This window comes from Juglans microcarpa x Juglans regia, chromosome 5S (assembly GCF_004785595.1).
Source record: "Juglans microcarpa x Juglans regia isolate MS1-56 chromosome 5S, Jm3101_v1.0, whole genome shotgun sequence".
Classification (NCBI taxonomy): Eukaryota; Viridiplantae; Streptophyta; class Magnoliopsida; order Fagales; family Juglandaceae; genus Juglans; species Juglans microcarpa x Juglans regia.
In genome coordinates this window covers 3,805,252-3,821,070 of record NC_054603.1, presented here as the reverse complement: position 1 = coordinate 3,821,070, position 15,819 = coordinate 3,805,252, and the positions used below count along the sequence as shown (strand labels likewise).

The following is a 15,819-nucleotide window of genomic DNA, read 5'->3' as shown; positions in this document are numbered from 1 at the left end:
AATAATTTACAAACTGACGTGATTTGATGAGATACGTCAGATTGATGAGATATGTTAGATTGTAAAATTACTTTCATTATAAAATAGATCTAACAGATCTCATGAAGCCACATCAGTTTGTGGGTTTACTTTTTATCTGTAGCAGTTTTCTAGTTAAATTACATTAGGATGCAGTGCTTCCTGATTATCTTGATTTGTGTAATTTGGTCCTCTAAATGACACCAAACTATGTCATTCGGGACTCCCCCACCTTAAAAATACCACCATCTAAGAAACATCAGAGTAGGCACAAACAAGACCAATTCTCAATGCTAATTCATACATAAGAATTTTATAATCCTCGGCGATGCCCAATTGAATAATAAAACAATGATTGGTATTTTACAATTACCAGTGAAGTGCATGGGTGAACTTAATTTGTCACCCTTGTTGATTTGCAACTCAAATAATAGTAGTAGGAAAAAATAAATAAAAATATACCTAGTAGATCCTCTCTGCAGTAGACACAGGACGCAGGAAGACGACAATTACAGTGATGTTGTCTTTGCTGCCTCGCTCTGCAGCCTCTGTTGCCAATCTCTTGGCGCACATTCCAGGCTCTTTGACTGTGTCTCTAATTATGTTTATAACATCTGAGTTGCTCACAACATCCCAGAGTCCATCGCTAGCCATTACCTGGTAAGCAATCACATATTTCTTTAATTTTCAAGGGAACTTTATCGTATGCTTTGACAACCATCTCTATTGTACAAAGTATACAGTGTACTTTACATATGGTTCCCATTGCCCAACTATGCCATGAGGTGTCGAATACAAAAATTATTTGATGATTTATAGCCTTTCATTCACTGACATCTTTTCTTAAAAACAAAATATGAAACTTCAATATGAAAACCTTATGCCACTTTTCAGTTTTAAATAAGGGTCTATGAGTTTTTACATTTCAATAATAAAAAAAAAAAAGCAATGGGCCTTTTCGATGTGAAACTACAAGGGTCCTTACCAAGAATTCATCCTCTCCAGACAGATCTGTTTCAGTTATCTCAGGTTCTGCAGTTACAGCAGGCTTCAGATCATCGTCACCGATGGAGCGAGTGACCTATTAGTGGGAAAGAATTAGTGCTACAACCACTGGACCAGTGACAAAAGAAGTTATAATGCAAGAATGGAAAACGGAGTTTATTAATTGGATGTGTTCTAGTGCGGTATGAGATTCTTCAATATAATTATTAATTGCGGGGTCTTTGGTTTGAGAGATTTGAACACTAACACCACAGGGAGGACTTCATATGAGAGATTGATACATCATGTTAGGATCACTAAATATAAAAGCTTAAATCAGTAAGTTTAGGCTCAATAAGGCAATATTAACTGCTCACTCTTGTTATTACTACCTAGTAGGCTAGTATGAGAATTGAGTATTCCAACAAATCTCCCCCTTCATCTGTGGGTCTTCTTCTAAAGCACATCAAGCATTCCAGCTTCACTCTCCCTTGAAAAAAAAAAAACTTTAGGCAATCTAAGCCCCATATATTATCGCCTAATCCAATACTCACCACCAGAGCGCCTTTACTCAACCATGGGTAGAGCCAACATAATAGTCACATGGGACTACTATGGTGGCCACCAAAATACAAGCATGATCACCTTGCTAATGTGGGAGTAACCATGCTCTATTGTGGGAGCCATCAACAACACACCACTTGCATTAAACACTTACCTAGCAAACACTTGGCTATGATACCACTTATTTGGTTCTTAACTTCTTGGTTTGTGAGAGTTGAACATTGACACCTTGGGGAGTTTGTATCAGAAGGCTTGATATAACATGTTAGTACACCAAATTAACACAAAAACTTAAGCAAGTGGGTTTGGACCTAACAATTAATATTAACCACTTAATTTTTCACAACTATCCAATATGGGACTTGAACCTTTAGCCAACTACATCACCAGTGTGCATTTATTCCAACAGCTGTGAGCGTCTCCTCCCTTATCTCCAAAATGAAAAAAATGAATCATAAGTAATACTGTAAATTAGTCGTTGGAATCTCTCTCTTGAAGGGAAACCGAAAATTCTGTTCTCCATTCAAGGGAAACTTCTCATTTGGCTTTCCCAGCAATATTCAGTTCCATTATAAAACCAAAGGTAAATATAACATTCTTCCAAAGAGAAATAACATAGGATAAGCAATATCATCGCAATAAAGTACCAGTTTGCAGAGAATTATAGGTTTGGGTTTGCTTTTGAATAATCTTTCTACTTGTAATACTGATTTAGGGTTTGTGTTAAGAAGAAATAAGAAAAGGAAATGAAGAAAAAGTGAGGTGATAGAAGGGAAGGAGGCAGTATTGTCTTTCAGCCATCTTACTGTGGTCTTATTGTTTATATGAGAACCAAAAAGTAAAGGAACAAAATAGCTTGCTCGATTATATGTATTGCTCTCTCTCTCTCTTATGAACTCTTCCCAAATCAAATGACCAGAACTGAGCTTAAAGCAGAGAGGTAGTACACTGAAAAGCATAAAATGGAAATTGTCGCAAAATCATGGAAGTGAAACAAACTAGATCTAAAAAATGTATAGAAGAATATGAACAAACTCTACCCTACAATCTTAAAGGTCAAAGTGACAAACCTGGAGAGCAGCAGGACCAACCCTCCATGTATCAACTTGCCATTTGACTTGTCCTCCTGCATTAACAACACGCTCTCTCTCCTCAAAGCAGCTAGCAACATGATCCTAATATATCAAAGATGATGTCTTTGAGAACAATAACACCTAATGGTGAACCAGAAAAGACAAACAGTAATGCAGTGAACATAGTCCCAGCTCACCTTGGTTAGAACAATCGGGTGACCAGCCCGACATAGTACTGTCCGGCAATCACCAGCATTAGCAACAAAAAGCTTGCTTCTAACTATAAGAGCAGCAACTGCAGTGCAACCAGGATGCCAGTCTTTCTGAGTACCTCTCTTGGATTTACGATAAGAATCTAGTTCATCTCTAAATGCAACATCTGTCTTAACGAATGCTTCCAATAATGCTTTTGAAGGACTACATTCATACATAAAAATAATTATTTAAAAAATGAAGAATATTAATACAAGAGATAGAATATGGATTTAAAAACTAGAGCAGAAGAAACCTGCTCGTGGAGCTGAAACTTTGCAAGAATCCTGGCAATGCTCGAGCAGAAAACTCAGCAGCTGCTGCACCTGCATGTGTTACAGCCACAACCCCAGGTCATGTCCGAACTAAAGCATTAACATCAAGGCTTACTAAGAAACACCATAACCAAATCATTAAAATCTAGTCTTGGTTTCCAGGTACATGAAGTCATAGCTCCTTTAATGATTCCAACAATTTGCTAGTATGCTTTTGATGACAAAAAAGAGACACATATCAACAAATTAAGTGAAAAGACTCGTGATCACCAAACTAAATGCCATACTGATCTCTACCGATCATTATAATCCTCTCTTCCTGGAATTAGGATCTAAATTCAACATTAAGTAGTGGCAGTAAATCATCATTAAGCACCTCTATGGCCATCAAAGATCCCAAAAACATGGATATCCTTTTCATTGCACATATGGGGCATAAGAAGATGTGTATCCTCCATGGTTTCTCTTCGGCCACATGAAGCAAAGGACCCCCAAGAAAGTACAGGATAATATGCCAGAGGATCATTTGAATTATCAAGCCAGACTCTCAAACTAGATTCAGTGTCACGATAAGCTATCCGGGAGAAATGTTCTCCCTGTGTGGACCAGTTGATACTCTCTTGATAAGTTCGGAGGCTGTTGATGTTGTCCATTAGGTGATCATCACGAGAAACAGCAGGTTCGCCTGGTGTCATATCCTTTGCTGTCTTTCTGTGTTCTAAAATCAAATCAAGTTCCGCAACTATGTCATTGAAAGAAGGTCTACTCTGTGGATTTGCATCCCAACACCTCTGTATCAGTGAGAGGAGACTTGATGGAGCACCCAACTCTGGACCAGCAAGTACTGGTCTCAATCCACCAGAAACCACAGCTGCTGTAAGTTGCTGCTCAGTATAGTTCATCTCCAGCACTGTGTGGGCCTGCCAACGGTATATATATGTCATGCATCAGTTAGTATCCTGTAACTCCCCAACATCTATCATTAATATCAATCCCTGTCTTCCATTAAAACGAACCTCTGTCTTCCCCATCCATTCAACATCAAAGAACATTACTTGTAAGCCTACGCCCCCTTCCCCCAAGAAAAGAAAAGAAAAACACAATTAAGAAAGCTGACCTGTGCTTCTGCACGAAGATCAGTATATGGGACAACACCAGTAATAAGCTCACTGCAATAAGGCAGAACAGATGAATTAAAAATGTCATACACATGCAGACTATAATAATTCAAATGATTCAAATTTATAAGAAAGCTTATCAAATTGAAACCAATAATATGATAATATGAAAGCATCTAGCATGCCATAATGCCTGGAATTTATAAGTTTGGCTTCCTAATTTGACATCTTCCATTTTATACATTCAAGATGTGCAATGCAAATTGCCTGCTGTCCTATGAACAGTGAGACAATGATGATAACCAATCAACTGATAAATAGGACATGACCATACAGAGACACATGAAAAATATGGAATCAAATTAAACTTGAGGATATAATACATGATCATGTCTCCTTTTGGGAAATATGCCGCAGAGTGTATTTTCAATCAAACTTGCCATAGATATATGAAATTTAGTATGGACTTCTTACAGACTGAAAAAAGTGATGAGGAAAAAAAGAAAAAGAAAGAACAGATGAGATCGATTGCTCAAAATGCCCAGGTTTCTGATTTGAATGTAGAGAGAGAGAGAGAGAGAGAGAGAGAGAGAGAGAGAGAGAGAGAGAGAGAGAGAGAGAGAGAGAGAGCTTATAGATTTCCACCCATGGGTATGACTTCTTATATAGATAAACCGCTTAAACATAATTTTTATCATAAGCCTCTTTTTTTATTATTCTTTTCGACAAGTTTGTCACATACCTCTTTAAACCTAAAAAAGTGTCAATTGCACTCGTGATTTAAAGTATAGAAGAGAGATTTTCCTATATTGAGTATTAGATACTTAAATGAACACTCAAAGACCCTAACAAATGGTAATGTCAACGAATGAAAGAAACAATGCAACTTAAAAGGGGTTATTTGACAACCGGTATCAGATTCTTACTTGATTGATACCCCAAAACTGTAGACATCTGATTTTTCTGTATGGATCTTCTTCGTTAAGATTTCAGGTGCCATATATATGAGCGTCCCAACCATATTTTTTTTGTGAAAACCACCAGTTGGCTTGCCAGATGATCTCCAGTTCTCAACAGAAACGCCTTTAAGATCTTTTTGGTATTCTGCCAAACCAAAATCTGCTAGGTGTGGGAACAGGTTTTTGTCAAGCTGCATCGCAGAAGCGTAAACATTAGTGTTCTACCTACAAGTCAAAATCAAGATTGGAACACTAAATTAGGAAAATAGAATACCAATTGAAAAGAAGAACTTTAGAAGATATTTACAAGAATATTTGCTGGTTTCACATCCCTATGTATGATCCCGAGGTTATGCAGATATTGCAAAGCCTTTGCTGGAGAAAAGGAAGTAATGGAAAGGAAAAGCAAGGAAAAGTTATCCAAATGAAACTTCTAAAAGTCAGGGAATTACATCTTAATCTTTTGATACAAGCTAAACAATATACTCAAGTGAAAGATTATCAAACCAACATGGCAATGCTTCGTATGTTGAAATATGTATTACATAAACAAATAACATGGCAAAAATAGTGAAAAACTGAATTTAAGAAAAACCCGAGGTAATGAAATTTTATACCTAAACGGAAAGTGATCGTGAGCACTTGATCGATGCCCGGACTCCATTCTTCCGCATGTACTTTCTCTGCGAGATTCAGATGTTCATAGAATTCGAAGAAGAACATGTAATTGGGTGGCTTGGCATGCGCTGCAACCAGTGTTGCTAATCCCGGATGATCTAGCATACTTGATTTGGATAGATTTTAAAAAGAAAGGAAAAAAACTGAGAAAAAAAATGCACAGTTTTCTCACCAAAACTCATGACATCAAACTCAACACATTACGTGTTTAAATACAGACGAAAAAATATATATATATATATAGGTAGAGAGAGAGAGAGAGAGAGAGAGAGAGAGAGAGGAGACCATAACAACTGGAGCTCTTTATGGAACTTGTCAATGTCTTCAGAAGTAGACAAGATGGGTTTCTTCACAGCAACCTTTCTACCATACAAAGTTGCTGCATAAACAACACTCTCCGCCCCTACGATCAGCATTTATTTCCATTAGGAGTACTCAAATTGCTAGATTCAAAGAAAGAAAAGGTTAAATGAGCCTAATTCTATTAGAAATTATAACCGAGCAGAGCCTCAAATCAAAGTGCGAATTGCAGAGAAAAATAGTTTCTTACCGCGGGCAATTGGGGATAGGAGAGCATACGAGGAAGGTGGGAGATGCAGAGGGATCGATTTGCTGGTACAACAACCTCTGATGCACGTGTTTGGCTCCGCAATCTCCAGCCCCATCTCTCTCTCTCTCTCTCTCTCTCTCTCTGTGGTTATGAGGAATGTGAAAGAGAGGAAAGAGAGGGAGTTCTGTGGAGATGAGAAAGACAGAGTGACAGAGAGGGAATAGGAAGCAGCAGGAGGGGCTTTCTCCGGTGTCTGAAGTTTCGTTTACTGTTTAGTTGTGAATTTCTGTCGGACAACTACAAGATAGAACACAACAAATATCACGTGCTTTGCCACTTCGGCAATTTTTCTTTTCTTATACAGGAAATATATATTTATATACTTATCTTGCGAAATTATTACATAGTCTGGAATTATAAATGATCTGATACTTTTAATTTATTACAATATGCAAGTAATATCAAAATTATTTTTATAAATATTAATTTTTATAACATTACACGCTATGATAAATTATAAGCACCATATCAATTTTTATAACATTCCCTCAGATGCCAAAACAAAAAATAGACCATGTGGTATTATTAATTTATTATAAGATGTGTGATAGTTTAAGATATTGAATACAATTTCACCTAATTTTTTTATGTGACACCTGTGGCTGTCCGGTCTTCTTCCCTAACATACCACTCCCTAACAACCATTATACTCGAAAAAATTAACATTCACCATTTTATCTCCTACTTCATTCTTAGCATAATCACTATGTTAAGTTAAATATATATCTAAATATTTTATATCTAATTCTAGAGTTTGAATAAAAATATATCTGAAAGAGAAATTATATTTATAAGCTCGTGTGGATAGTATATGTAGTAAAGTGCTTGCATAGCATGATTTGATTTATAATATCAATTTTAAAAATTAAATTTTATGAATAAGACCTTAACATTTAAGTAATGTCGATAGTATATTTTACACACTAATTTAAGAATAAAATAATTTTATCCCTATATATATATATATGCATATGTATATTAATGGGATGAGTTTTGTTATATTTCAGTTATTATTCATCTCCACATTTTATACTTGACAATTTTTTTTTATAGGATGTATGATATTTTTTATAAAATATGAGATGTGAGATGTAAAATAATAAATAATGACTGATGAGAAAAATTATTCTAATAAGATATTTGGGGTTAAAAAAGAGGAATATTCTGTTCTCCATCCAAATTTCCAACCATGTAGATGCGGGCTTGGGGAGGACTGAGGAGATACAAAATCGGGTCGATCCTAAACCAGCATGCGAGGGCCGAAGAGGCCTCGACCTGGACCGAAGTTTTTATCCCAACCAGACTCGATAAAGGACATTGTCCGATCCAACCCGCCCAAAAGATCTTTCCACTTCTATTTGCCTTCCTCAACGATCAAGAAGCTTGGTCACCGCCAAACGTTCAAAGGAACCTCCTCCTATCTCGTCTGTAACGCTCTCTGATACCGACGGGTTTCGAATCTTTTTCACTTTCGTGAGGGTGGAAAAGCAAAGCGCTTTGGAGGACACAGAATCAGATCCCATCACATATTATCAAACACAAGCATAACGACGATGAAGCTGACCATTGATAGGTTCTCTGTGGCTTTGTTGCTGGGCACTGTAGTAGTTCTTTCTGGGGTCTGTGAATTTGGGCTCTGCTTTGAAGACGACCAGTCCATAAGGATGAAGCTTGGAGGGGTTCACGACTGCAAGGGCTCTCAGAACAGCGGTGAGATCGAGACCCTTGCCCGTTTCGCTGTCCAAGAACACAACAAGAAAGAGGTCGGTCGTTTTTCCCTTTCATTCCCCATCTTATTGGGTTTCTTTTATTTCTCTTGGGCATTTAATATCTCGTCTCAATTTTGTTTATCTAGTCAGTTTTAATGGGTATTTCTTCCGTTTCTCATGTGTTATTGTTGTTTCCTTACACCCATGCGATCACTGCTGGGTCTATTTACCTGTTAAAAACTTAAAAGAAGGAAAAACAAAGTATAGAAGTTGGAGAATTCATGAATAAAGTGATTATTTATTTACTTCTTACAATATCCAGTCTACTTTGAAATTTATATACAGGTATATATCTACGAATTATGGAATTTTTGTTCTATCTTTATGCATACGAGTGATTGACATATTCTGCAGAATACCCTGCTCGAGTTTACAAGGGTTTTGAAGGCCAAAGAACAGGTGGTTTCCGGTAAGATATACTATCTGACTCTAGAAGCAATTGATGCTGGTAAGAAGAAGATATACGAAGCTAAAGTCTGGGTGAAGCCATGGATGAACTTCAAGCAGTTGCAGGAATTTAAAAATGCCCATGATGCCCCTTCCTTTACCCAATCAGACCTCGGTGCTAAACGTGGTAATTGACTACTGCAATCTGTTCCTAAATTCCTGTGTTGGGTATTTTTCCTTTCTCCCCACTTAAGTTGTAATTATACGTGAATTATCTGTAATGGGCACATCAACAGTGCATGAGATAGGTATTGGTATGGCTAATGTTTCCAATGAACATTAGCTCAAACCCAATAAAGCATCTTAACTCAAACCATTTCATTACTATTCACATAATTCTCACAATTTCTATCTCATTTCATTACCCAAGCATGCCCTTAGACTTAAGAGTTTCAAGTTATATGTTCAAATCTTCGGGAGTAAATTTTTTTAACCTTTTTCAATAAGTAATTTCTGCTTCTTATCATGTTACAACTACATTTACAATAGTGTAGGCTTGATGTGCTTTAGAAATCTACTTCATATTCCATACTCCTTCTCTTCCCCTTGGACCAAGGCCTCCCTACCCTTATCCATTGAAAACATAATTTCATGTTGTGCCTTACCCATATAATCGCCTCTATCTATCCAAGATCTTGCACTGGCGGCATCTGGACTCCTATTTTTCTTTCCATTATTCCATGTGGATTCTATTTTCAGATTTTAGATGTATGGTTTTTGAGTGATGGGATTTGTTCTGGTTGACTACGGGTTTCAAAATCTAGAATTCTGGTTTGTTACTGAAGGAATTTACTTTTGTTTAAATGCAGGTCATTGAAGTATGTGGCAAATTTGATTTGCTTCTGAAAGAGGGAAAAAAAAAAAGAAAAGATAAAGTGTATCAAGGAAAGTTTTATTTGAGTAAGTTTGAACAAGTAACTCCTAAATCAGCATCTTATACCTTTATAGGTGTTAAATGTATTTGTAGAGCCATGGTGCTACTTGGGCAATATGATTATTGAACAAAGTAAAACTCTTTGGCACTCAGCCTATTACATGATGTGTGAACTTACTCCTTTCTGACCTTTTAATCCAGATGGATATGGGTTTATTTGTGTTAATGCGCTTGTTGATTACACCTACTGTCTACTGATTATTTTATATATGCTACCTCTATCTTTTATTCAATTTTTGGTTTACAGGTTTAGATATTTATTTCATGTGGATATATTTTTCTTCACTTTGTGTGATAGTGCTCTGTAGTTCCTATCCAGTATACAGGAAACTAACCGATTGATATAGCATACACACGTCGTTCAGATTAATGTACTTCATGCATAATGATCATACATAAAAGATATCACATTTTCATCATGACAAGTTCATGATGAAAAAAACTTAAGGAGGATAATAAAAACCATACAAAAAATTACATGTCCACTGCCACACGCTTGTACAAGTGAGATGGCAACCTGGGAGTGGCCATAGCTTGTAACGGGGTCCGCATGTAAGTGACCAATCCGGGATTTTCTGACATGTCAATCTCCTCTGGCTTGATCCCTTCCGGTGGTGTCCAAACAAAATGGTGCAATAGGTGACCCAGCATGGACGTGACCAAATTGATGCCAAGTTGTGCACCGGGGCACACTCGCCTGCCTGCACCAAATGGAAGCAGCCGGAAGTCATGACCCTTCATGTCAACATCCTCCTCCAGAAATCGCTCCGGGCGGAACTCAAGCGGGTTTTTCCACACGGTCGGGTCACGTGCTACAGCCCAGACATTAACGTGAACATTTGACCCCTTGGGGATGTCATAGCCACCAATCTTCACATCGGCATTGGCTCGGTGGGGGAGCATCAATGGGGTTGGAGGGTGCAACCTTAGAGCCTCTTTGGCTACACATTGCAGGTAAGGTAGGTTAGAAAAATTGGCCTCGGTCAGGACGCGTTCAAACCCAATGACGCGGTCTAGCTCTTCTTGGGCCTTCTGTTGCACCCTTGGGTTCTTGACTAGTTCAGCCATAGCCCATTCTACTGAGATTGCAGTGGTGTCCATGCCCGCAGTGATCATGTCCTGCACAAGATCATAGAACAAACTCTGATCATTACCTTACAAAACCCTTGGGAAATGCCTTTCATATTTACTAAAACTCTCATGTATTAGTTCCAATTTCTTACACACCCAAAGGAGTCCAATGATGGTGTCCTCGCTAAGATCATATTTGTCCTGCAAAGTAAGCAATGCATCGACAAAATGCTGCTTGGCGCCGCCACTTTTCTGGCGTGCCTGTGTGTGCTCTTCCATGATAGCTCTGGTGAGTCTGTCCCTCCTCGCACCATGCTTGGCGAAAGCCTCTTCCTCAAGTGGAAACATCCAACGAAGCCATGGAATGTGCTCTGCCATGGCAAGTGATGCACCAAGCTTCAATCCATTGGCCACTATTGCCTTGAATTCCAACCCTTGCTCGTCCATTACCCCTTCTGAGTTCACAAACCGTTTCCCAAATGCCAATCTTGTTATGTTGTTGAATGCTACTGCTCCCAAATATTTCTTCACCAACAAACTCTTACCATCATTATCTGCCACATAAATACATCAAACAATTTTCAGCTTACTTTTTCTCATAAAACTAAAGTGGATTTATTTTTAAGAAAAATTTAATTGTAAGCGATTCTGCGTACTAATACGCGCACTCATTCAATATGATTGGTCAGAAAATAAATTTTATTGAAAATAGTGCTAATTTGAATTTAGAATATAAATACAATAACATTAATATGCAGATTGGTTCGCAAACTTACTTGTACGTAACAAAATTCTTATTTTTAATAGTTTGACATTATTATGTTGAATACTATTACTAAGAATTAAAGCCAGCAGATCTCATGGATGGTGGGATAACTGTGGACTCTGGTCCAAGTTCTAATAAAAGATTAGACCCAGACCACCTTAAAATTGTATACTTTTGACGGCTACGAGTGGCATCAATCCCACGACCTTTCCTGCCCCGGTCCCAAGCACAAGAAGTTTGAAATAATACATTAAACGATACTGTTGTCAACTAACAGCTTTAACTCCTGCCTCAATTATTTTAGCAGAAAGAAACTGTTCAAGCAACAAATTAAACGGTGATTTTTTAGGATCCTTGTCCCATTTTGTGCATAGATTTTGTGAAAAAAATTAATAAGATAGACGAAGCTAATTTAAAATATTGATTAAATATTTAAAATTATTAGAAAACTGAACTGTTCTATGAGCGTTGGCAATCATCTAGTCCAAAATTTAGGTAAAAGTTTGAGGTTTTAACTAAAATTAAAGTCATTGAAGATATTAATTCAGATTAGACTATCCATCTCAAACACATAACATAATTATATATAGTAACAGCAATAATAAAAACAACAACATTTTAACTAAATGATATAATATAAAATAAATAAAAAAGCGTGCGTACGTACCAGGACTGGCGCAGTCCTTGAAAATGGATTCAACCATGGCAGTAACTTCATCTTCCCTAATGGGTCGAAGAGACTCCAACCTCTTTGGGGTGAAAAGCTCGAGGGTGCAGACTTTCCTGACCTTCACATAGTGAGGTCCATAGTCCGCCCATATAAGGTCCTTGCCGTCCAGGCTAAACTTCGCCGCTGACCTACTTCTGTGCCGATCAGCCAGCTGCTGGTCATTTTCCTTGAGCACTTCCTTCGCCAGCTCCGAGTTCGACACGATCGCGTTCAGCGTCGATCCGAACCACACCGATATAACCGGACCGTATGCCTGCGCCCACTCGGCAAAGCACCGGAACCTCACCGGCTTTATGTCGTAGAGGTTGCCGACGATCGGCCACGGGCGGGGGCCCGGTGGGAGCTTGAATCTTAGCCGTTGGTAGATCATGTATAATGCAAGGAAGAGGAGGATGAGGCAGATGGGTAATATTAGAGGGAGAGCCATTGGAGGAGGAGGACTAGGAGGATCAGGAGAAGAAAGAAAACGTATGGATTGCTCTGTTGTTGGTGAAGTAAAAGAAATGGTTGGAGAGTTGTCGATATATATCAGAGAAGGAGTTGGTGAATGCACTACTGTCCAAGTTATGATGCTCCTAACGCATGCATTCAATATTAATAATAATATATTATAAACAAAAATACTAATGAGGTAATTTTAAATATTTTATTTTATTAAAAAATATTTATATATATATGTATATAATTTCAATGACATGATATTTTATAACAATATAATTTCATTCATATTTTGAATGTACTTTAGACAATTTATATATTCATTAGAATGAGATCATACACGTGGAATGATATAATTAATTGCCGTTTTCTGATTTGCAAACAGATGTGGGGCCTACGGCATGTGGATCAGTAAGGGTGGTACGTTTTGTTGTGAGGGTGACGGGTGGGGGAGGGGAGAGGATTAGTTCGTTGATGGTGGTTGGTAAAGTGAAAAAGGGTGAGATACTTCAAAGTAAAAACGGGATTGCGAAGGAATCAAAGGTTGGTGAGGTAATTGACCTTTGTATCTTTATAGCCCACAGATGGAAGCTTTTTCAATAAAGTGAAAAGGACGCTGAAATGGAGAAGTATGGTGCAGAGGGCCTAGGGGTGCTCACCCCGGATCGGGCGTCTCTTTCCCAGTCGTGTTAACTGATAGTTTTGTATCATGCCAAAATATATATATTATATTATATAAATCAATTTTAATTTAATCTATTAAGTTTATCGTGTTAAAATTTTAAACTCTAACACGATCTATTAACATAACGGGTCGTATCGTGTCAATCCATTTTAATCCGTTTATATCAATGGGTTAAACAGATCTAAAATTAACCCGTTTAATCTAGTTAAGTTTAACATAATTTTATATAAATATTAAAATCACAATATTTATAAAAAATATAAAGCTAACTTCAAGTCTAAATTACAATCCAAATAATAAAAATATCAAAATTAAAATCACAACAGTTTTATATTTTAAGAATAAGAGTATAATTGTAATTTTAACTTTCTTAACGGGTCAAAACGTTATCAACCCGTTAAGCTATCGTATCTTAACGGATTAACCCGTTTTAACCCGAACCCGTTAAGGCTAAATACTAACCCGTTTTTATCGTGTCGTGTTCGTGTTGGGTTAACAGGTCGTGTCACATATTGTCATCCCTACTTTCACATGGGTAAGAGGAGAGTTTGAGCTCTCGTACCTGGTATAGCATCCCGTGGACGGGAATATCCCGTCCGAACGTTGGAAGGAGAATTGACTCCATAATCGTCCATCCCACCCTGCCCACCCCGTCTCTTTATTCATCCTGTTGATATTGTGTTTCGCAGTCCGAGCAACTTCATGGGACCCAATTCATCCACCTGCAACTAAAGAGAAAATGAAGTCTTCGAGGTGGTAGGGGATACCTCTGATGCTAAAGTCAGTGAGTTCCTTGGGAAAATAATAAATTGAAGTGTTAAAGTGTTTGAACCCCTCCCCTAACTGAGGGAGAGGGTATATATACCTGGTTGGGACAATCTTTGGGAAGGGGATGGTGGGTGTGCCATTCCGTACTGGGGTTGGGTGTCCTTACCATCTCCCTATTGTGCAGTAGAATTGTTAGACCTGATTGTAGCTGTAACTGACACCTAAGAGACACGTCGTGGCGTGTCCGCTTCCGTCCCATTAAATGTGGCATGGCCTCGGTTAGGTGCATCCATTCCTTTGGCCTATCCGAACGCCAGGGTCTAGGGACAGGGGTTGTTGGCCAGTTGTCGTGTCAGATGGCTCTACCTTCCCTCCTCTAGTTAGCATGCATTGCACGATTTCTTCCCTTCCCGGGCCGACCTAGCCCAACCTAGCCCTTATCCTTGGGCCCTGAGACTTTTCGGGCCTTGTGGACAGGGCCTACTCCCCTTGGCCCAACCCTGGGGACTACTACCCTCACACATCCCATGGAGCTTTATCACCCTTTCGAGCCAAACTTTTGCTTACTTTTTGACATTGCTAAGAAAATTAGGATGTTACTAATTTTCTCCCATCTATATTAAATGTAGACCAAAGTTTTGAATACTGTTTCGGTTAAGGCACTGGAACGAAATATTCCAGTATCGGTCTTGTTTCAGGATAGTTTATATATAGATAAATTAATTATGTATAAATTATATTTCAAAATAATATTAATGCAAGTCTTAAAAAGTTAAAACATATATTTATAAAACTCAATAATACTTCTAAGTTCTCAATCCAACTATTAAAAAAAATAATCACTTATCTTCATCACAAAAATGGGAGTATGGATTTGATTTACAGTCTTCAAGAAAAGGGGATTAAAAAAATTTAAGAAAATAGCCCTCATATGTGAGAATTTGAGTGAAAATTACGACAATACACTGAAAATACAAAATACAAAATTTCGGCCGGCATATTGAAAACCAGCCAGTACTGACTGAAACACATAGAAATGGTCAGTATTTGATCTGGTACGAAACACATCTCCCCCGTGCTGGTTACTGGTTCGGCATGGTATTCAAAACCTTGATATAGACACCAGAAAAAGAAAAAAAGTGGAGAGATGGACATGGTGAGGCTGAAGTATTGACAAAGTTCCAATCAACTAAAAAAAAAGGATTCATAGCATATGCGTACAAACATTGCAATATGGTGTTGTTACAAGTCCTTTTGCCTTACTTCATAGCATATTGTTTGTACTCTATTGAAAGCAAATATTTTCATACTATATATGCCCCCGACTCAATAATCTTGTTGACTCATTGAATCTTAATAAATCATATATTGTCATAGAACATTTTTTGTTATAGTTTTTTTTTTTTTTTTTTTTGTTCTTTTATAAACCCATTAAAGGCCTCACAACTTGAACGCCTACAAACGACTAATGGCTTGAGAATCTCATTGAAGGATTGCAACCTTAACACACTAAAGGACCCACAACCCAGACTCGATAGCCCTCAAGGCCTCCATGAAGGATCCATAACTCAAATCCTTCAATGGAGTAGAACTCGGAAAATCTACTAGAAAACTTGTGAAGACTTGCTAAACTTGTCTCACCTATGTGAGATGCTGATTGTATTAAGAATATAGAGCAAC

General features: G+C 37.8%; 3 protein-coding genes across 4 annotated transcripts; 1 reads left to right on the top strand and 2 right to left on the bottom strand.

The window, feature by feature from the left end:
* Nucleotides 1-309: 309 nt before the first annotated feature.
* LOC121267876 (protein kinase and PP2C-like domain-containing protein) lies at nucleotides 310-6,769 on the bottom strand. Of its 2 annotated transcripts, XM_041171972.1 has the most exons (12): nucleotides 6,472-6,768; nucleotides 6,207-6,324; nucleotides 5,861-6,027; nucleotides 5,551-5,618; nucleotides 5,211-5,434; nucleotides 4,284-4,335; nucleotides 3,543-4,086; nucleotides 3,148-3,217; nucleotides 2,837-3,056; nucleotides 2,637-2,741; nucleotides 1,004-1,099; nucleotides 310-675 (listed from the first exon to the last, which is right to left on the bottom strand). In XM_041171972.1, the coding sequence occupies exons 1-12, from the start codon at nucleotides 6,584-6,586 to the stop codon at nucleotides 481-483; spliced, it is 1,974 nt and encodes a 657-aa protein (XP_041027906.1). In that variant the 5' UTR covers nucleotides 6,587-6,768; the 3' UTR covers nucleotides 310-480. The 2 variants fall into 2 exon arrangements, with proteins under 2 accessions (XP_041027906.1, XP_041027907.1); XM_041171973.1 differs by lacking the exons at nucleotides 310-675; nucleotides 1,004-1,099 and adding an exon at nucleotides 1,125-2,564 and having other exon boundaries at nucleotides 2,607-2,741; nucleotides 6,472-6,769.
* Nucleotides 6,770-7,876: 1,107 nt separating this feature from the next.
* On the top strand, nucleotides 7,877-9,847 carry LOC121267879 (cysteine proteinase inhibitor-like). Its single transcript, XM_041171977.1, has 3 exons — nucleotides 7,877-8,294; nucleotides 8,655-8,874; nucleotides 9,557-9,847. The coding sequence occupies exons 1-3, from the start codon at nucleotides 8,085-8,087 to the stop codon at nucleotides 9,562-9,564; spliced, it is 438 nt and encodes a 145-aa protein (XP_041027911.1). The 5' UTR covers nucleotides 7,877-8,084; the 3' UTR covers nucleotides 9,565-9,847.
* Nucleotides 9,848-10,041: 194 nt separating this feature from the next.
* On the bottom strand, nucleotides 10,042-12,760 carry LOC121267878 (cytochrome P450 98A2). Its single transcript, XM_041171976.1, has 3 exons — nucleotides 12,186-12,760; nucleotides 10,909-11,306; nucleotides 10,042-10,800 (listed from the first exon to the last, which is right to left on the bottom strand). The coding sequence occupies exons 1-3, from the start codon at nucleotides 12,673-12,675 to the stop codon at nucleotides 10,156-10,158; spliced, it is 1,533 nt and encodes a 510-aa protein (XP_041027910.1). The 5' UTR covers nucleotides 12,676-12,760; the 3' UTR covers nucleotides 10,042-10,155.
* Nucleotides 12,761-15,819: the final 3,059 nt, after the last annotated feature.